The sequence below is a fragment of the Typha latifolia genome, chromosome 15, assembly GCF_019914945.1.
Source record: "Typha latifolia isolate L0001 chromosome 15, TyphaL0001v2, whole genome shotgun sequence".
Classification (NCBI taxonomy): Eukaryota; Viridiplantae; Streptophyta; class Magnoliopsida; order Poales; family Typhaceae; genus Typha; species Typha latifolia.
Window position 1 is genome coordinate 558,065 of NC_133100.1, and position 20,223 is coordinate 578,287.

The 20,223-nt window shown below is 37.5% G+C and overlaps 3 protein-coding genes across 6 annotated transcripts; 2 read left to right on the top strand and 1 right to left on the bottom strand.

Annotated features, from left to right (window-relative positions):
• Positions 1-540: 540 nt before the first annotated feature.
• LOC140801891 (uncharacterized) lies at positions 541-10,546 on the top strand. 3 transcript variants are annotated; one of them, XM_073157255.1, is made up of 11 exons: positions 541-901; positions 1,412-1,474; positions 2,635-2,705; positions 3,396-4,271; positions 5,276-5,375; positions 5,680-6,582; positions 6,695-6,742; positions 6,896-8,851; positions 8,924-8,996; positions 9,754-9,911; positions 10,013-10,546. In XM_073157255.1, exons 1-11 carry the CDS (start codon positions 826-828, stop codon positions 10,333-10,335), a joined length of 4,647 nt encoding a protein of 1,548 aa, XP_073013356.1. In that variant the 5' UTR covers positions 541-825; the 3' UTR covers positions 10,336-10,546. The 3 variants fall into 3 exon arrangements, with proteins under 3 accessions (XP_073013356.1, XP_073013353.1, XP_073013354.1); XM_073157252.1 differs by having other exon boundaries at positions 6,695-8,851; XM_073157253.1 differs by having other exon boundaries at positions 6,695-8,851; positions 9,757-9,911.
• LOC140801892 (uncharacterized) lies at positions 5,765-14,751 on the bottom strand. Of its 2 annotated transcripts, none has more exons than XM_073157256.1 (11): positions 14,548-14,751; positions 14,381-14,452; positions 13,706-13,785; positions 13,303-13,402; positions 13,158-13,211; positions 12,880-12,957; positions 12,498-12,595; positions 12,344-12,401; positions 11,388-11,509; positions 10,806-10,962; positions 5,765-8,271 (listed from the first exon to the last, which is right to left on the bottom strand). In XM_073157256.1, exons 1-10 carry the CDS (start codon positions 14,728-14,730, stop codon positions 10,806-10,808), a joined length of 1,002 nt encoding a protein of 333 aa, XP_073013357.1. In that variant the 5' UTR covers positions 14,731-14,751; the 3' UTR covers positions 5,765-8,271. The 2 variants fall into 2 exon arrangements, with proteins under 2 accessions (XP_073013357.1, XP_073013358.1); XM_073157257.1 differs by lacking the exon at positions 5,765-8,271 and adding an exon at positions 10,537-10,676.
• Positions 14,752-15,306: 555 nt separating this feature from the next.
• LOC140801657 (uncharacterized) lies at positions 15,307-19,968 on the top strand. Its single transcript, XM_073156874.1, has 2 exons — positions 15,307-15,951; positions 19,270-19,968. The coding sequence occupies exons 1-2, from the start codon at positions 15,383-15,385 to the stop codon at positions 19,886-19,888; spliced, it is 1,188 nt and encodes a 395-aa protein (XP_073012975.1). The 5' UTR covers positions 15,307-15,382; the 3' UTR covers positions 19,889-19,968.
• Positions 19,969-20,223: the final 255 nt, after the last annotated feature.

Genomic DNA, 20,223 nt, shown 5'->3' on the forward strand with positions numbered 1-20,223 from the left:
CATAAAAAAATTATTCTAATATAAACTATTATCATGTTTTTTTTATAAATTATTGCAGAATAATAATTGATGTGATATAAAATTAAAATAATAATTTTATAAATAACTAAAATACTATTTTTAATGGATGGATATAAATATGAGAGATAAGATAACCAGGAAAGAGAAAATTGATTTAAATAAGAGTCTATTAAAGTGATATATTTTAAGGGTAAAATAGTAATTAACAAATATAAAAGTATTAGATAAAAGAGGAGATGAGAGAGAAGTAAATATTACTGAATTAATATTGAGATAAGTGATTATTTACTTGCTATATTAGTATTAAAATGCTTATATTAGAACAAAAATTTTCTTATTCCACGTGTGAACAACGCTTAAAATTTGAGAATTATATAACATCCCTTATATATAATTATATATATTAAAGAGAGATTTTTTTTGCAATAATTCAGAAATGCAGGTAGTCAATTGCAAAACGCCATTTATTTATTTATAAATTTATAAGCTCTGGTTCCTATTCTAACCAACAAGGGCTTAGGCTTCTCTCAGCTCCGCTGCTGCTCCCTCGGCTCCTCTCTCCCTCGGCTCCTCTCTCCTACGATCGCTTATCTTCTCCTCTTCCCAAAACCCTAACCCTAACCCTAGCCTTAGACTCGTCCAAAACCTCATCCTCTTATTCAACCCCATTCCACTCTCCTTTCGGATCCCTCATTTCTACTCCCCTTCGTCCCTCGGGTCCTCCGCCTCCCTCCGGTTTGGAACCCTAACTCGACTCTCCCCATTACGATCTCCCCACTTTCCGATTCGGGTGCGTTTTGAGTGATGGTGGCGAACAAGGTTGATCTGCCGGAGGATCTGATCCCGTCGAAGCTGGCCGAGGAGGCACGGGCGGCGAAAGGTATGGATTTGGGTTTCGGATCAATTCTTTTTTGTATGCTATTCTTGTAATGGAACGATAGGATCGTGTTGCAATCGTTCCCTATATATGTATATCTTTTGGTGTCCAATCTTCTGCTCACGTTTTGGGTTTTATTTAGTAAATTAGACAATGGGTGTTAAAATCTCTTATTCACTCCTCATTTCGTGGAATAATTGGTAGTTATTTTATTTACTAGAGGAGATTGGTTCATCTGAGTTCTTTATAGCGGATCATCATGTGGAAGTAATGAACGTAGAAGTTGATTCCGTGGAGCGACTCCAGCATTGTTTTTTTGGATCTTATCTTGGTCTAGTTTTCTTGATACTGTTTCCTGGTTTATCTATAAAATAATTCCTATGTTTATTTGTTGGTAGTGCATGATAACTGGGATTACCGTGCTTTTCTGTCCGTTAAAATGTTATTTAACTTTTGGGCGTTAAGTGTTCATGTTGACTAGTGAAGTGTTGAGTTGTTGCTCCATTTGCGCAGATGACACAACCGTGGAAAATGGTGATGGCAAGGGGCTCGCAGGAATTCTTGCAGAAACTATAGGTAGCTGTCTAACAGTCGCTTTTGACCATTCTATTTTGCACATGCATGGTTCTGGTTATTGTCTTGCTGTTACTTTACCTGGGAACAATAGGATATTGTGATTTGTGAATTTGGTTTCCCTTCTCTTCTCCAATGGCAAAAGTGGGAGGAGGGAACTGCTAAATTGATGGTTGTTTCTACAATGACAATCCTTGCATTTTCTCTTGTGTCATTGCCATTGCTGTGTTATCAGCATACATTTCACACTGTCTGCTCCTTTGTATTTATGTGGTGCTGGTTCAAAATATTATGTTTCATCATAACTCAATATCCTCATTTGGTAGAATAATGGTAACTTATTTGGGGTCGGCTGTATAATTCATTTCTCTTCATTTCTCTCTTTTTAATGCAAGTGTTCATCAAATCAAGCACTACCACATTTTTTTTTTGACTAATTTACTCGAGTTAGTTTTTGTTATTTCCTCCCTCTCATAAAACCTAATTGAATGGCATCATTCTATGATTATATGATTATATCACCTTCATCGGACATTAAAAATCATCTTACTCTGTTCTCACATAACTATCCATTATGATAATACCCTAACATTTGTTATTTAATCTCCTTGATAATTGCATTATTGTTGATGATTCCAGTATAGAATACTCTAGCGTTTACAATCTTTTTATCTTATCTTGTTATCTAGGTTACTTTCTTTTGTTATCTATCAGGTATCACTTTGTTGGCAGTTAATTCTCATACCTGCTATATGTTCCACTTATCATAATTTTTCTCTGCTAAATTTGCTACATAGTACATAGGATGCAGATTCTTCAAAGAGCTTCTTTCATCTACCCCTTGCAAAGGTCACATTCTTATGCTAGCCTGTTGATAATTAGTTGAAAAATAAAAAATCTACAAATATTCTATTTTCTTTGTGGAGAAAATTCCCGATTGATTGAAGCATAGTATTGAACATCATTTGCATGCACCTATATGTGTGAAAGAAGTGTGTTCGTTTTCTGGGTGGAACAAATTATTTATCTCTGCGAATGGAGTTTGGCTAGTTATATATCCTACATTTTGCAGTATGTTTCAAATTTTTATGAGCTGATTTATTTATGAACTCACAGTGATCTCTAGTTATCCTCAGTGTATGTATATGTTTGAAATGCTGCAGATAAATTAATGCCGGAGAACAATATACCTTTGTCGCCTCAGTGGCTTTACTCAAGACCCAATGAAAGCAAGGTCAGTCTTTCTCCTGCATCAGTCATCCAAATGATAACCATCTTTTCTATATCAACTCACTTATTTATTATAGTTTTATACTTTAGTTATATTGTGTCTTATCTGTGCATTTTTCCTCCTGTTGTATTTTCTAGTTCTTTTGTAAGCTACTTTTTTCTTATGAAACTTGACAGGTGTAACATGGATCCTGATGTTGAAGCCTTTAGTCATTGCATACTGAAGATCTGATATAAACATTCTCTGTGGCATCTTATGAATGAATGTGAAAATAAATCTTTTTTAGCATTATTATATGTGTTTGCTCAGGTTGTCTTGGCTGTGCTCTGACTGGAACTAACTCAATAAGTATCCTTATAATTTTGGTTTTTAGCAGGAAATTTCCTATACAATCAACTATTTGGCAAATCTTCCTATTTGGGATGTCTATATGTTTTGCTCTTCTACTTTCCATGCCATCTTCTAGCCTGTAAACCTTTGCATTATCATGATTTATCAAACATATTCTTGCATGTTGGTAGGACTTTTAGGTTACAGATAGTTCTAGTTGTATACTGTTGAAGCTGAGTTTGACAAGTAACTTGCTATGGTCATTATACTGCAATTAGAAAAACTGAATGACATTGTATGTACTTTTTCAGGACATTATACCGTAGTGTTTTTATTGCTTTTTAACACGGTCGACATTGACAGGATATGCATCGATCAAATTTCTTGCCCCGTGGTACCTCTTTTGATTGCCATCAGAAAGATAATTTGGCATTGGATGGGTCTCTTGGTATGAAGGATGGAAGACAAATTGGACCTGATGTTGAAAATAACCACAGTTGGCATGAAGAAGAGAGGGAAACCAATCTACTCAGCAGGAGGGACCGAAGGAAGGAAGGAGATCGAGAAAATGGATACTGTAAAAACGAACACTGTTTTGACAGTGCTCCTGTTAAAGAAATGACTGATTCAAGGAACTTGTCATTTGAGCAGTGGCTTGATGCTAATAACTGTATTGTGGGAAATGAAAGTCGATGGGACAGCAAATGGTCATCTAGATGGGGCCCAGAAGGGAAAGAGAAAGATACACGTATAGACAGAAAATTAGATGCTGATAGGGAGGATACTACAGATGAAAAACAATATATTCCTGGCAGCAACCGTACGGCATCTGAATCTGATTCCCGTGATAAATGGAGACCACGTCATCGTCAAGAAGTTCCTTCATGTGGGTCATCTGTTTATCATTCTGCTCCGGGTTATGGCTTGCAGGGAGGGCGTGGTGAGGGTGCAAATGTTGGCTTTGCTCCTGGAAGGGGTAGATCAAACGTCCTTGAGACATCTGTATTCAAGAGATCTTCTCGCAGTCATCCTATTGGTGCTGCATATGGGCATGAGAAGTCAAGTTTATCTGCTGAAACATTTTGCTATCCACGGGCAAAGCTTCTTGATGTTTATAGGAAGAATCAGGCGTTATCATCATTTGATTCCACTCCTGAGGGTTTTGAGGAAGTTCCTCCTATAACAATATCAAGTTCTATAGCTCCATTGGCTTTTACCACGCCTGATGCAGATGAAGAGGTAGGCTCTCAAGTTTTTTAATTGCAACTCTAACTCTTAGTTTTATTATTTTTTACTGAGTTGAGGGTTTGTTAGTGAATGACAAGTCAAGTTAAAGGACATAATAGGAATTTTATCATCTTTAGTAACTTTTGAATATCGGAGTGAAGCTGTGCCAAATATTTATATTGCAATGTATATAAGTACACGGTACGTCATGTTACCTGAATATGCTTGTATGAATAGATAATGTAAATCTTTCTCTAGGTAACATGTATAACGAGAAAGTAACAATACAAGCAAAATATCTCTCTCTCTCTCTAACAAGCGAGTAAGGTAACGCTAGATTTACAAAATTGTAACATTAGTGTCCCTTGCCATCCATTCTTTCCTGATGGTCATTAACTTGTGCTATCTGTTTGACCCATGACGGCAGTGTAAGGAGGGCATTCTTGCTAGTCTGGATTTCATTTTTCCCTGCTTCATAACTAAGGCTGCTCTGTGTCACCTTTACATTACTTGCTTTTTGTGCTTCAGCTCCTTGTTTAGATTTGTTGATCGACACTTATTGCGTCCTTGTTTGAAAGATTCAAAAGTAAAAGGACTTACAAGGAGTCAACTGTAATCATAATGGGTTCAAAAATACTGTAGAAAGACTGAGCATCTCAAGAGATGCTCTTTATCTTTCTTCTGGTACATAGTCCAGCAAAAAAAGCTGGCCATGTGATGTGTATCTTTCCTAAATTTAATAATTGAGACATTTGATCACTGCATCAATTCTTATGTATGTCCCTAAATCTAATATTAGAATTCTAACAGGATGATCTTATGTATTGATCACTGCATCAATTCTTATGTATTGATCACTTCATTAATACTTAATTATGTTCGTAGTTCTATTGTGAACAGGTGTGGTTGTAAGACAAATTGATCTCTCTTCTTTTTTTTTCTTTTTTTCTCCTTCTGCTCTTGAATCAGGGCCTACATATTTTTAACATCATGCTTTCCTTTTATCTGTCTTGCAGGATATACTGGAGAATATGTGCAAAGTCAACACTAATGGTAGTGACATCTGCAATAATTTATGCAGAAATGCTGATAGAAGAGTCAATAGCAGCACAGCAGGTAATCTGTTGCATGTGATTATATGATACTCAATATTATTATCACTATTTTTAATTTAGGAGATATTAAGGAACACGTAATCCATTAGAGTTCCTCTGATGAGGTATTCATTACCTCTCTGGCAACTTATCATGAAAAACAGGAAGATTTATTAAATGGTAATTACCAAAAGACTTTTCAGACGTAATCTGTTTATTAAATGGTAATTGGTAAAGTCTTTCTACCTAATCTGTTTATTTTTCCTAGTTAAGTTGTACATGTTTCTATTTATTTGATTGTTGAACTATTGATTCCTGATGTTCAGACAGAACCTCGATCCTCGGAGAGTATCGAGGAAAGACCAATGCTTATAATGATGAAGATGATAGAGGTTTTGTGACTCCCAGTAATTCAAAGAATGATGCTTATTATAATATCAGAGATCTAGCCAATAAATATACAGATACAAAATATGAATTGGAGGTTGGTGTGCCAGTTAGAAATTCTGATGAAATTGTGGACCCTTCTGGTGCTTTTCCAAAGAATGCTAATGAGAATATCAACTCACCTAATTCTTTTAATGGAATTCCTAATATACCTCTTGATTCTAGTTCTCTGCTTGATGAATCATTCATCTCGGAACATCCTAGTAGGAAAGAGCAGGACGGAACCAATAATGATGAAGTAAAGATATCTGAACAGGGTGATGAAGTAAAGATGTCCGAACAGAGTGTTCCTCCTAAGGAGTTGAGCTTGTTTTACCTGGATCCCCATGGAGAGATCCAGGGACCATTTTTAGGAGTTGATATCACCTCTTGGTTTGAACGAGGTTATTTTGGTACAGATCTACCTGTACGTTTGTCTGGTGCTCCAGAAGGTGCAAATTTCCAGCAACTGGGCGATGTAATGCCACATTTGAAAGATAAAGTCCAGGCAGTCTATGTACCTTATGTGAATGATCAATCTCAAATGTCAGTTGCTGCAGGAGGGAACCTTGAGACTAGTACTATTCCTGCTGATATAAGTAGTTCAACTTCTGTAAACAGCCAGCAGTTAGCGACAACTGACTTCATGGATTCTTTGGACCGTCAAGATCAACAATGTACTTTTGAACATCATGACTTCAGGAACTCTGATGACAGGTGGTTGCACCATCCAGAATTTGAAACTTTGGCTGGCATTTCTACTGCCCAGAGGCAAAACTTCCATGAGCTTAGCCAAGAAGAAGGTTTGTTTTGTCTGGCCCTTTGTCATCAATGTCCTGTTCCATTATTTTGGTAATTCTTAGTTTCCATTTTTTATTTAGTTCTCAGAATTCTCCATTTCTTAATGTTCTGCAGGGGTTCTGTGTCCCGGAATGCCTGTTATGAGTACTGAAAATATTCTAGGTAAGTCTTTTGACAACCTCCATCTGCCATATACTACTACTAGTGGTAGCCCTTCTTTGGCAGGTGGAATGGAAGAAATGAAAATTACCGATCAGATGGTTCCAGCAGATAATGAATTAAATCGTTTTGGTTTATTGTTGTCTGAACTTGAAGGAACTCATTTAAGACATCCTCTGTCATCAAACATATGCAACACTACTGATCAGAACATGGCCAATCTGGCTGTGGGTGGAGAGGCATCTTTCTCTGGTCAAAAACATAAGTCACTAAATTCAGCTCTTAACTTCTCTGGTAATGATGCATCACTGACTAATGGCAGAAGAAACACTAGCTCAAATGTACTTCAGAATTTTATGGATGCTAGCCTTTTTTCTCATAGTGAACTAGATTCTGATCATTGCCGTCTGGAAGAGCACCTTCTGTCTCAACAATTGCAAAGCCGGCAGCTTCGGCAGCACCATTTGTTATTTCCTCAACAAACCATGCATGCAGATAGAAAATTGTTAGATAAGGCTGAGGGTTCTATTCGCCATCAACAGTTTATCAGACGAGCAATACCAGATATTGAACTGCAGCTCCATCATCAGAAGCAGCAGCAAGTGCAGTTCCATCATCAGAAGATGCAACTGTTGCAGCAATATCAACATCACCAACAGCAGCGGCTGCAGCAGCAGTTACTAGTTGAGCAATTGAGGAATCAACAACTGCTTGATGCTGGTTTTGGACAATCATATATGGACACCCGCCAGCCAAATAGTGTGCTGGATCAATATCTGTGTAGGCAGAAATTACTACGTGAATTGCAGGACCAATCTCATCATCTTTCACAGCAGCATGGTTTTTCATTAGAGCAGCTTATACAAGCTGGCTATCGTTATCATGATGAGCGTCAGAATGATCGCTTGGATGTTCTCTCTCATCCTAGAAATAAGCATATTCTTCCTTTAGAAGAACAAGTTCTCTTAGATATTCAGCAACAGCAGCTACTAGCTCATCAGGTCTCCATGAAATCAAAACAGATGGCCAGGATAGAAGAACAACGTCATTCAGGCAGGGTCTGGCCAGTTGGTGAATCTGATCAGTTTTCCCAGACAGCTTTCCACCCACCTCACAGTCAAGGCAATGGATTTGGCCAATTAGATTTTCTGGAGCAACATCAGCGATCTTTATCTTTGAACCAACGGAGTTACCTTGAACAGGTCTCTATGATGCATGGTGGACTGCAACAAGGAAATATTGAACCTAACTTACAATTTTTTGACAGGTCAATCTCTTTGTCTACACGTAATCCTGAGTCAAATAATGATCTTGCTCATGTTATAGCACATCAAGGGCTGAATGTCCAAGAAGAGTCTGGTCGTATGTATCCTTCTGACAAGGTTATGCAATTCCCCTCTGAGAGACAACTGTATCAACATCAGAATTCACATCAGTTCGCTCCTCATTTGGATGCCATAAGGGGCCAACAGATAGCTTTCAGTGGGCAGCTTCCTTTAGTAGAATCACGGTTCAATCAGTTACATCTAGAGCTGCAGCAGCAGAAGAGAGATATGAATAAAGGTTTCTCTTTAGGCGATGAAGAAGCATGGTCATCACTTGCAAGAGAAAATGAGAACTTAATGAATGGACTTGATTTGTTCCATCACAAACAAGTCAATCAAATTTCCCAAACACTGGGAATGGCCAAAGGGGCATCTATCTCATCATATGGAATCAGGGAACCAGCTCGGCTCCTTTCAGATTATGCAGCAGATAATCATGTTGCACGTAAATCATATGACACTGACTCTTTTGTGGAGCTTAATCATTTCTCTCAGTCAGAAAAGACATTGCAACAGAGCTTAGCAAATATAGATGTGAAAGAACATGCCAATAACATTGCAAACAGAGAATTGGATATCCAAATGAGTCATGGATTATCAAATGAATTTGAACCACTGGATATGGTAAAGTTGGGAAAATATGGTCATGGAGATTATATTGGTCGCAATATATCTCTATCAGATTTGAGAGACAGGAAAAGGAACAACTTGGGAGAAGACTCGCTGATGGATCATAGAGATTTAAATGACAACACGCTAATCAGACCTGCTTCATTTGACAGCATTGGTAAGCTTTTTGGAAGTTTCTTTTCTGTCTGTTGATATTTGAAAGTTGAAACATGACCATCAAATCATGCAGGTGGAAGTTTGGGTTCTTATGGCTATGGACTGGAAGATGATATTGCTTATGATAAGTCAATGTCCAATGACAGGTACTTTTTCTTTATGCTTTGAAATTGAATGTCAATTTATAGATGATTAGTGTCAATGAACCTTTGAAGATTGATTAATGCTGTGATATTTATACTTGATTAATGTCATAAATACCAGATTCCAGTCCTTCAGAATGCATAAGAGTTATCTCTTTGCTACTTCATTTTAATATTGCTATTTATGCTTCATTTGTTTGGCTAATATAGTCTAGTTTTCCTCTTAATGAACGTCATTTTATACCTCGTAATCTTGTATCGAAGTAATGAAGATTTTCTTTTGTTATTCAAGATGGTTGACAGCTAGTTTTCCTCTTAATGAATGTCATTTTATACCTCGTAATCTTGTATCAAAGTAATGAAGATTTTCTTTTGTTATTCAAGATGCTTGACAGCTTTGAACTTTGGCGTGTGAAGATGCAACTAAAGATGATTCTTGATTTGGACATTGCATGAAGATGCTGCTTGTGGCTCTTATTATTCTTAATTAGTCATATGATGGAATCCAAGTCTTTCTTCCCCAAATATTGCAACTTTTGCTAGATTATAATGTTGGCATAATTGAATTCATTTATCCATGTATATTCATATATGCGGAGTTGTATAATGGGTGATCCAAGATTATCTTTAAAATCATCCTACATGATGAACTTAGGGATGGCATTCTTTACTGACAACTTTCCTTGAGTTTGACACAAGTTTTTTTGTACTTTCTGTTCTTCTACCTTGGACTGAATCTCTTTCTATTCCCCTCCTTTAGCAGGATATCTGGCATCCTTTTGGAAGGAATGGATGAATCCTCACTGAAGAGAGCACATGCCTCACATGCTACATCATCCCAAGTGTCATCCTTGGCGACAGTTTCAGCTCCTTTCCCCATAAAAGGGAAGGGCCCTGTTAGCCTGGCAACCTCTGATGGTACGCCTATGATCTTCCTATGTATGACCAAATTGCCTACAAATTTATTAGTAGTTTCCTGCCTTAATTCTAATTGTCCTGAGAACTGTCCTAATGAACAGGTGGACAAGAGCATGAAGGGAATGCAAAAGTCCTGGAGACATCAGCCAGGAGCAAGAGCAATGCAAGGTTCCACGGGGACTATTCCTATGGTGATAGAGACCCACCAGAAGCTTCTTTCGTTGATATGCTGAAGAAACCTGCTGTAACAGAAGCTGTTGTTTCTACTGGAACTGCAGACTCTACTGATTCCAGTACAGTTGGTAAAAGTGGCAAGAAGAAAGGGAAAAAGGGGAGGCAGATTGACCCTTCTCTTCTCGGATTCAAGGTTCATAGCAACCGTATTATGATGGGTGAAATCCACCGCCCTGGTGATTTTATTTGACTCCTGTCTCTTCAATTCTATTGGATGTACAGTTTCATGTAAAGTTGTTTCTTCTTCCAATTTTTTGTCATATTCTTTCAACCTTGAATCAAATTGTAAAGGAGGGTTCAGTTTTGGGAATGGGAGAGCCCTTTGTAAATGATAGTTCAGGTGAACACATGTATAGAATATGAACCCTTACAGATAGCCATTTTGATTTCATTTTTTGCAACTTGCAACTCAAGTAAATTTTAATTGCTGCAAAATAGTATGTAGATTCTCTATTCTTCATTTTCTTTTATTGCTGTAAGCAATAATATGGATGACTTTATTCCTTAAAAATTGCATCCTATAACTGGAGTCTGCAATATCAGATAAAAAAAACAGCTTTAAGGAATTCCAATTTATTTGAATCACAGGAACAAGTGTAGTCTTAACAGTTTGGAAACACTAGAATTGTTCAGGAAATGTAAAATTGGCTAACAAGCTACCTAGAGAGCATTCCATGAATCTTGGAAGAGTTGAATTGCTGTTTTGCCCATAATCCACTCCAAATCAGATAATGACAAAGGTAACATTTTTGCAATGAAAGAGATACCCTCCTTTGCCTCTTTGTAGCCGCATTCTGGAACAACATAGGGGAAATCACTGCAGAAAAGGGGTAAAAAGGATACTAAGATTCAAGACCTAGAAAGAAAATTAAAGCATAGTTCACATTTCATCTGAACTACTGACTTTGACAATTGAAATTTCACAATAGCTTAGGTTTGACAATTGAAATTTGAAACGTCGAATTAGGCCACTATTTCTGAAGATAGATATTTGGCTGTGATTTGAGGCGGGAAGATATCTGTTTCCCTTCTGACTTTGCTAACCCTTTTAGCTGCAATGTAACTTGTAACACTGAAATTAAGGGACAAGTTCTCCAACACTGCTCTAGTATATTGATGTAATTGTTTATAACAAAACTAAGATTGGAGAATCTACAGCTTTCAGATGAAGCTGCCATTTCCTGATTAGTAACATAAAGGTTAAATAAAAACTTTACAGAATTTTGTCAAAAGTTGAAGTACCTTCCCCACATGATGCGGTTGGCCCCATAGCTGGAGAGGACTTGGGAAAGAGTATTGCGTGTATCCTCATATGGATACGGTTCTCTTGAAACTCGAAATAGGGCACTGAATTTGATATAGACCTGTTGAACCATATAACAAGTGCACCGGAAACCAATTACCATCAGCCAGTCACCACACATTGAAAAGTGAACAACTTTTACATAATTGCCTGGAAATCTAACCATCACTTTGCAAAGAAAGGTTTACTTTCAACAAAAGATCATTGAAGGAATATAACTTTTTGAAATAGAGTTTAAGGTCTAATAACATTTAAAGGGACAAATTCACAATTGAAAGTACACGCTTGAGGAATCATTGTTTTCCATCATTTAATCCTTCTTTCTTTGAATTCCTTGCTCCCAGTAGATCTTAATAACTCGCAAATAGATTAATTATAATATAAAATTCTCAACAAAAAAAACCAAATAATGGAAGTGATGAATTTAGGTATTCTGGGCAACAGTTTGAGATTTAGTAACTCTTACACTAGACCACCAAGGCAACATCATTCAGCTAATGATCAGTCAAAAAGCAACAGAAAAAGGTCAATTTATAAGAAATAAAATAGAGCACTAACAAGTTGCTGCATATGGGTGCTATAATGGACTAAGTTTTATAGATCTTTACAACATAACCAATAATTTGTTGTGCCTTGAGAATACACTCTTAATAGTTAATTCTGATGCAGTGGATTGAAACATGGTCACTAGAAAGCCGCTAAACTGAGGGGTTGTGACAACCTAATCGTTATCGCCACTAGCCCACTCAACTTCAGGAGAAGCTACAAAAATGCTACATATCAGCTGATCGATATAAAAAAAGGACAATGAGAGATAGTAAATCTGATTAGCTGTTTGCATATTTTCACAGCATCTTTTGGGATGAAAAATATGTTCATAAGATTGCAAGATTACCTGTGGGAATCTGGAGAGCTTTAGCAGCGAAGAGAAAGCCCTGTGCTCCTCGTCATTTCTGTAAATACAAGTATATAACATCATTTAAACAACTCTAATGACCTAAGCAATGTAGAAATCAATTAATTGCCTCCACATCTGAAAACAGGCTCACATAGGTGGTTTGCAGAAACCCATGTGATCAATTATTACCACAGTAGAAGGAAAACTTGTGCACAGCTCCTCTATATCTGAAATATATAAACTGAGGCCCTGCGGAATAACTAACTGTCTGTAAATATTGCAATGGAAAATTTTCAAAGACGCAGACGATAGGAACTAAACATGGCCCAGATGAGAGCAGAATTTTAGCATGCCTTCTCAATTTGACCTAGTCAACTACGCATATTTGCTTTTTCTAAAACGAAAAAAAAAATGTAATGCAAATTGACACCCCTGGACAGACTATATACATCATGACTATACAATATGCATTCACTTAGCAAGGGATGAAACACTTGATATACATGCCTGAAGTAGAAAATATATTGAGCTACCTTCATACACATAATTCCCACAGGCACTCCAAGTTCTCCTGCCTTAGCAAACATTGCCTTCCCAACTTCATTTGTCATCTGTTCAGTTGAGGATTATTAGTCAGCAAATCATCTATACATTGCCTGCCTTAGCAAACATTGCCTTCAGAAAACTAAGATGCTAGAGAACAATAAGTAATGCTCTCTATACTATACAACTACATTTCATTTGTTGATTCAAACCCTTAAGTCTTAACAAAAGCCAGAAGATTGATAACAGCAGTAAAGCATCTACGAACCTTTTGACCAGAAGGCCATAAAGCCGGGTTGAATCGGACAGCACGGTATCCGTCCTAGTGAAAAGAAAAACCAGAGCAACGCATTAGATGATTCTTCTTATGTTCATACATGGGGATATGATAGGGCCACTTTCCTCAAACTGACCTTCACAACTAGATGCTCAAACTGCTTAATCCCACTTCCATCTTCTGCAGGATTTGCAAGGCAACAACCAGCGAATTTGGATGGATGCCTCTTCAGAACACTAATCCGTGAAGAGATAAAATAATGAGATGGAAAGGTTTACATGTAAATTACCTTTCTTATGTGGTGATAAAGAGAAAAGGAGAAAGACAACAAATTGTCAAATGCTAAGCATGTATTTGTTAAGCTTCAACTTTTGCCACAAAAGAAAAGGAAGAAGACAAGAAAAGAAAAGCATCACTGTTACCACCATTCAAAGTAGAGATGTCAGTAATGTTACTCACATTCAATTTGGATAAATATATAACTATGAATAGAGAAAGTATATCAAAATTCCATTACATTCAAAGATATGAATCTTTACCTAGTCACCAAGGAATGGTCAAACATATGATTTATAGGCTGCACAACAAGAGCACCACCAACTCCTGCTTCTTCCATACACTAAGAAATGATGGTAGAAGTTAGAGCATGATTCTACTCCAGAGCATCTAACATGAGTATAGTTTCAAGAAATACACTTCATCACAACTAAAATATCCCTTTATTGCTTCTTATGGTTTTCATATCATCCTTCCCTAAATTGAGGGAAAAAATAACACACTTGGGGAGTTCAAAGTATTGGCCTTAAAAAGTTTAAATGTAGTTTGACAAAATGTTCAATACCACAAGGACAACCACAACTTATAGAGCGGTAGAAGGAAGAGTAATAAAGCAACAACAATGTCACAAAGTTTGGCATAAAGTAGCTATCTCATCTGCCCTACATTATAAATTATTGGCTCCAACACCACATTAATAATGGGTTATCGCAAAATACCACATAGGCATTGCCTCAAACTATTGACTGGCAGTATTCTCTTAACACGACAACAGTGGGTAAGCATAGGATGCCGCAAAAGCTAATCAATTTCATAAAGTTATCTATACTTTCGAAATGCAATATGCCTAACCACATCAATCATGCGCCTTATTCCATAATATTTGCTACATCACTCAACAGCATAATTTCGCAAAACTAAAACAAAATCGTAAATACCTTAAGCAAGAAATCAACATCACCCTGTAGCGACGGCTCCTGCCCCGGGAAGTAAGGGTACTTCTCCACAGCCTAATCATCCAAGGCCCATTTCAGAAAAAAGGCAAAAGGAGTCCAAAACTCGCTGCTTTTTAGAAAACCCAAGTAAATAAAAAGCATTGGCATACCTCTTGGGGAGAAGCCCAGACATGGAGATGGGAGTCTATAATCTTGGAACTAGGAGATGCGGAAGAAGGAATAGATTGGGAAGAGGCCATGGGGATGAACGGAGAGAAGCTTTTGGTGTTGGAGAGGAGGAGTTTCGAATTGGAGAAGAAGGGGGAGGAGAGAGAGGTGGGTACTGAGGCCATTACCAATTAGTGATTTATTAAATTAATCTCAGCTGCAACTATGGCGATGGAAGAAGAGCACATGGGTTACTGTGGACCGTCCATTTGTGGGCCCATCTTCCCTTTTCACTATTTCCAATTTAACCCTTGTCTTTTTCGATTATATCACAGATAGCCGTTTTGGGATCCTCAGTTTTTTAATTATACTTTCGAATATATTTTACTCATTTGGCCATAAACAAGATAAAAAAAACTATCGTGTCTTATGTAACAGAATCTAGTGAAAAATAGTATGTATTATTTATCTAAATTATATATATAAAATATACAAAATATAAGTTTTTAATTTTATGATTGTACACATGTAAAAGAGCCTAAATTTACCACTCGAACTTTTCATTCAAATTGGCCACTATATTTACAAAACAATAAAAACAAATTAATGATTAAATTGTAAATAACACTAGGGCCTTTATTTGTAATATAGATAAAAATGTAAGGTGTTATATGTAATTTTATTCAAATTTAATTGGCTACGGATGGTATCACGAGATTTACGACTAATAATTGCCTAATTGGTGATTAGCAATAGAGTGACCTATCGGATCCTACAAATATTCGATCCGCTTTACGACTTTACCCCCATCGCGAGAGAGGGAGAGAGGGAGAGGAAATGGAGAACAACAACAACGCTGCAGCCATGGCGCAGCATCAGCAGCAACTCCTCCAACAACACCAGCAGCAACTTCTCCTCATGCGTCAACAACAACAGCACCAATTGCAACAACAACAACAACAACAACAACAACAACAACAACAGCAGCAGCAGCAACAGCAGCAGCAGCAACAGCAGCAGCAACAACAACAACAGCAACAGCAACAACTGCCCAAACCCCAACAACTACCGCCGCCGCAGCAGCCGCCGCCGCCGCAGCAGCAGCAACAGTTACAATCCCAAGCCATCTCCCGCTTCCCCTCCAACATCGACGCCCATCTCCGCTCTCCCGGCCTCCGATCCCTCCACATCCACCCCCAACAACTAGCCCAGCAGCCATCCCAGCAGCAGCAATCGCAGCCGCCGCCACAATCGCAGCTGTCGCAACCGCAGCAGCAGCAGCAGCAGTCGCAGATGGCGAGATCGAGGAATCCGGTGGAGGTGGAGATGGCGCAGCAGGACGCATTGAAGGTCTGTAACCCCGACGTCAAGCGCCCCTTCGCCTCCGTCGAGGATGCCGTCCTAAGGTACTAAGGAAAACAAGAAACAAATTAGGGTTAGGGTTTTGTTTTGTTCTTTTTAGGGTGGAATTAGGGTTAGGGTTTTGGGACAGGAGAACGATTTGGATAGTGTCGTGCTGACGTGGAACTTATTAGGGTGAGGAAAGCGGAGGAATTTGTCCTTCTTGCTCGTTGGCAAGAACTAGGGTTAGGATCAGGGTTAAGGTTTTGTCGTTTATCCTCTCCAGCGAGAATTAGGGTTTGGTTTGGTGTTAGAAGATTTTATTATGTTCGAAATGTAGCATGTTGGAAATGGATGGGAGTAAAATGAACATAATTTAAATGCGGGAAATGTAGAATGGGATTTATTACTGATATTCTTGGTCGGGAGTAATAGGCAATGGATCTTATACAGGCGCTGATGGACAGTTAGTTTGTTAGTGGGAGAATAATGATGCTTCCAAATAGATCTTCTTTTAAAATCATATGTGCTTTAATTCATTAACATGATTTACATACTGAACATTTTCTTGGAGTTGTAAATATAACTTGCATTTGATTCAATATTTCTCCTTTACTTGATGAATCAAGGTTTTGTTGTCTCTTACTTAGATATTGGGACAAGGGTAGAATAGGCAGTTTAAGTGGTATTACATTGTAATATTTAGTCCCTCATAGAAGGATAAACTTGAGTCCTTAAGAATTTGAAGGGATGTTTTAAGCACTTGGCAAGTTTACCAACACCAGGATAAGCAGCCTTTTCTTGTATCTGCTCCTCTGCCAAGCTGAGTAGGGCAAGGTTTAAGGTTCTAGCAGGCCATTGACCTAATTTCTCATTCTGTTGATGATATGAGTGTATTGGTTATTTCATCTTCTTCTTTTCTTCTTGATGTTTGTAGAAGTGCTTCAAAAATCAATATATGCAAGCTTTGATTTGTGTAGCAAAGAATGGGAAAGTGATGCTCAAGAGATGGGTAGTTTCTTCTTATTCTGTTATACAGGAATGAGTAAATTGTGGGAAGTTTGTAGAGAACCAAGATAATTGTAAAACATCATTAATGTTAAGAATCACTAATAAGTGAATTCAGAGAAACATTTATAGTGTGTAAGAAGTTATGTCAGTAAAACAATTTTCCTTGCCATATTGCGCCGTCAGATTTGATCATCCAAAAAACATGGTCAATAAGGAAGAACGTTAATGTGATAAGCAACTTTACTGGATGGTGATAAATCAATATGGTATCACTATAGAGTAAATAATCTTAAATTATTGATCTCTACAAACTAAACGTTGGAAGTACAGTGAGGAACTAAGATAGTACTTTGGTCTTAATTCAGAAGGATAATCTGTGGCCTGTACTTGAAGCCTTAAATATCTATCAACTGCGCATTTGCCTAGTCTTTGACTGCTTGTACCTTTCTCGGCAGCGTTGCTGCATAATTGCATATGTTAGTCAATTCTCCTGATCCAAGCATCCGGAACTTACTTTTGAAAGTGCAATTCATTGTTAGAGGGTCTTTAGTGTCTTAAATTGGAATCATGGTTCAAAGTTTAGTTTCGGATTCGATTTCAGTTGGTTTCAGTTGGTTTGGTTTGACCCTAGAAGAAAACAAAAGTTGGGGCTGGAATATATTGGTTTTGGCTGATAGTGGTCCGAAACAACGGTCAAAACCAGCAATCTTGCTAGTTTTGACCTGACAAAAGGCGTTTTGCATTAGTTTTTAATAAGTTTTGATTGGTATTGTTCCATCTTAGGTGCTTCATACCGTGATTGGAATTATAAACAATAGTTTCTGGCTACATGGCAGGTAATGGCTTATGTGATGTATACATTAATACATGAATATATGTCAATATTTAATAGAATTAGAGAAAAAAGATCTTTAGAGATTACAATAAATACTTGGAACTAGCATCTTGTTGTTATGTATATCTTTGATACTGGATACATTTGCTTGCTTACAACTACAGTTGGGACTTTCTCTGTCTTCACTGTTCTTTACATTCTTTCTTTTCTTCAAAGATTGTTTGGAAACCTTTAAATGATTGATGCCATTATGTTCAAGTTCTATTCCCTTCAATTTTTAGTTCTTTCTTTCAAGACACTGCCTGTAAAGCTGGACTTCCAAGAGGAGTCCAAAATGTTCTCCTAGGCTAGCATCAAATAGGTGAAACCAAGCTTCTGTGAATATTTCGTAGCAGGGTGCATTAATTATTTATGTGTTCATATCTATCCTTTCTGCTATGGTATAGGGATTTTTTTTTTGAGTTACTTCCCTTGCTCATTTTCTTGTAATTATTCAATTGGCCCCCTTGAAATCTAACAATTGCTTATAGGTGATTATAACTCATAAAAAATTGTACAAATTTTTACTTGTATAAAGAAAACTTGTTTTCTGCTGGCTGCTGCAGACATTTCTTGTGGTAAAGAGGATGAGAAAAGACGGGCAAATGTTGAGAATATTTCACTTTTGTTATATTATGTATTATTTTTTAAAATTATCATAGAAACTAATTCACTTTTGTCATCTCGGAGATTTTGTTGTTGCTATTATTACTCATCCATGCATTAGCATGTGTTGATTTTGCTACTATATATTGAGTATACTATAAATCATTACGGCCATATAGAATATCATAATTTGATCTTACAAAGGTTCAATATTGAGCTAAAGGAGTACAAAATTTCTATTTTTTTCTCAAAAAATTTTCTTTTTGAGTTTCTAATACTTGTTTTGAAAACTTACTCTCCATGTAGTCATTTCGCAAAAAGACTTCTGCTGTTTTTAAAGTAAAAGTCGGTTTGGCCATCGACCTTAGAGTCTTAAATCATCTTATGCATATGCTGTATATATTACATCCGGCCATGTAGGATTCATGACTGCTGGAACAATTAATGTAACATTTTGTGCACCAAACATAACTCTGCTTTGAATTTAAGATTTCAATATCTATTGTAGTTCATGAGTTTTGTCATATGAGTGTTTGTACAAGTGTCAAATGTGTCTAGAGTCGAGATCAATCTGATGTTGGACTGTGAAGGATTTCACTAGAAAGGATCCAAATGTTGGTTAATTTAGTTTCCTTTAGTAGCAGGAAGATTGCATTTTTGACAAGATAAATAAATAGTAAGGATGTTCAATGTGATCGCATGAGAACTGAACACCTCGTGTACATATGAGATCAAGTTCTTGTACTGCATTACTTTACACTTTATTGATTGTACTCCTGTCTGATTCTCTCTTCTTTTATATAATTTTCCCTTTCTAAACTTCAAACTCCAACTTGTTTTACATAGCTGTGAGGAAATCTCATTCTCATGTTCACTGCTATAATACTCCTAGGTTGTTGCCATATCATGTGGTGTCCGATTATGAGGCTGAAGAAGATGACAGGATCCTTGATAGCGATACTACAGGTCAGCTTCCTTCTCGTCTCCAGCAATGGGACCATAACATCCTTGCTAAAATTGCAGAATTCACGACAACATTTGAGAAACAAGTGCTTGCCTTCAATATCATGACACGGAAGAGAGCCCTTGGAGAATTCAGGTCAGAGGAGAGGCTCATGTTAGAGCAAGCTTTGCTACAGGAGGAGAAGCAATCCCTGCTTGAGCTAAGAGCACAGATTGAGTCAAGGGAAAAAGCTGGAAGGGAAGCAGCTGAGGCTAAGATGAGAATGGCGATGGTTCAAGCTGAGGCCCAAGCCCATGCTGAAATGATTTCCCGGGCTCCAATGAGAGCAAATGCTGCAGCATCTCAGGGCGACGAAGGTTCTGGGCATGATATTGGGCAAGATCAGGGCGGCAACATGGAGGAAATTCATGGATGGGGAAATGCTCAAAGAGACGATGAAGAACCATCAGAAGATTTTCTGAATGATGAGAACGATCCTCAGAATGGAGAATCAGGAATGCAGGATGAATGGCGGGAAGCTGGGGAGCTAGATCTGAATAGTAGGTGATGTGTGATTTAGATTATGGCTGCTATTCTGTAAAAGAAATAGTTTCAACTCTTTAATAGCAATTTGAAGTATTAGGTATCCATCCGCTTCACTTGCACAAACGCAATCCCCCCCTCCCCCATAATGTCAATAGAAGCAGTCATTCTTTTATAGATAATTCCTAGCCTTCTTTTTTTCAGGAAAAGAGAAAGAAAATTTTTAATAGCCATTTGGTGGATTGCTTTGAGATGTTTTATTAGATTCATGAAGCTCACAAACGGAGCATACCAGGTCGTTACCTAACTAAAGCTGCGTGGCGTGTGTGTGTGTGTGCGCGCGCTTTAAGAAGTCAAATC

Excerpts from the sequence above, each read along its gene's own strand:
- LOC140801891 (XM_073157252.1), top strand. The coding sequence starts at position 826 with ATGGTGGCGAACAAGGTTGATCTGCCGGAGGATCTGATCCCGTCGAAG. Across the intron at positions 5,376-5,679 it reads AGTCAATAGCAGCACAGCAG|ACAGAACCTCGATCCTCGGA; the intron begins GTAATCTGTTGC and ends CCTGATGTTCAG. Across the intron at positions 6,583-6,694 it reads TGAGCTTAGCCAAGAAGAAG|GGGTTCTGTGTCCCGGAATG; the intron begins GTTTGTTTTGTC and ends AATGTTCTGCAG.
- LOC140801892 (XM_073157256.1), bottom strand. The coding sequence starts at position 14,730 with ATGGCCTCAGTACCCACCTCTCTCTCCTCCCCCTTCTTCTCCAATTCG. Across the intron at positions 12,402-12,497 it reads GGTTTCTGCAAACCACCTAT|AAATGACGAGGAGCACAGGG; the intron begins GTGAGCCTGTTT and ends TTGTATTTACAG. Across the intron at positions 10,963-11,387 it reads AACCGCATCATGTGGGGAAG|TGATTTCCCCTATGTTGTTC; the intron begins GTACTTCAACTT and ends CCTTTTCTGCAG.
- LOC140801657 (XM_073156874.1), top strand. The coding sequence starts at position 15,383 with ATGGAGAACAACAACAACGCTGCAGCCATGGCGCAGCATCAGCAGCAA. Across the intron at positions 15,952-19,269 it reads GTCGAGGATGCCGTCCTAAG|GTTGTTGCCATATCATGTGG; the intron begins GTACTAAGGAAA and ends TAATACTCCTAG.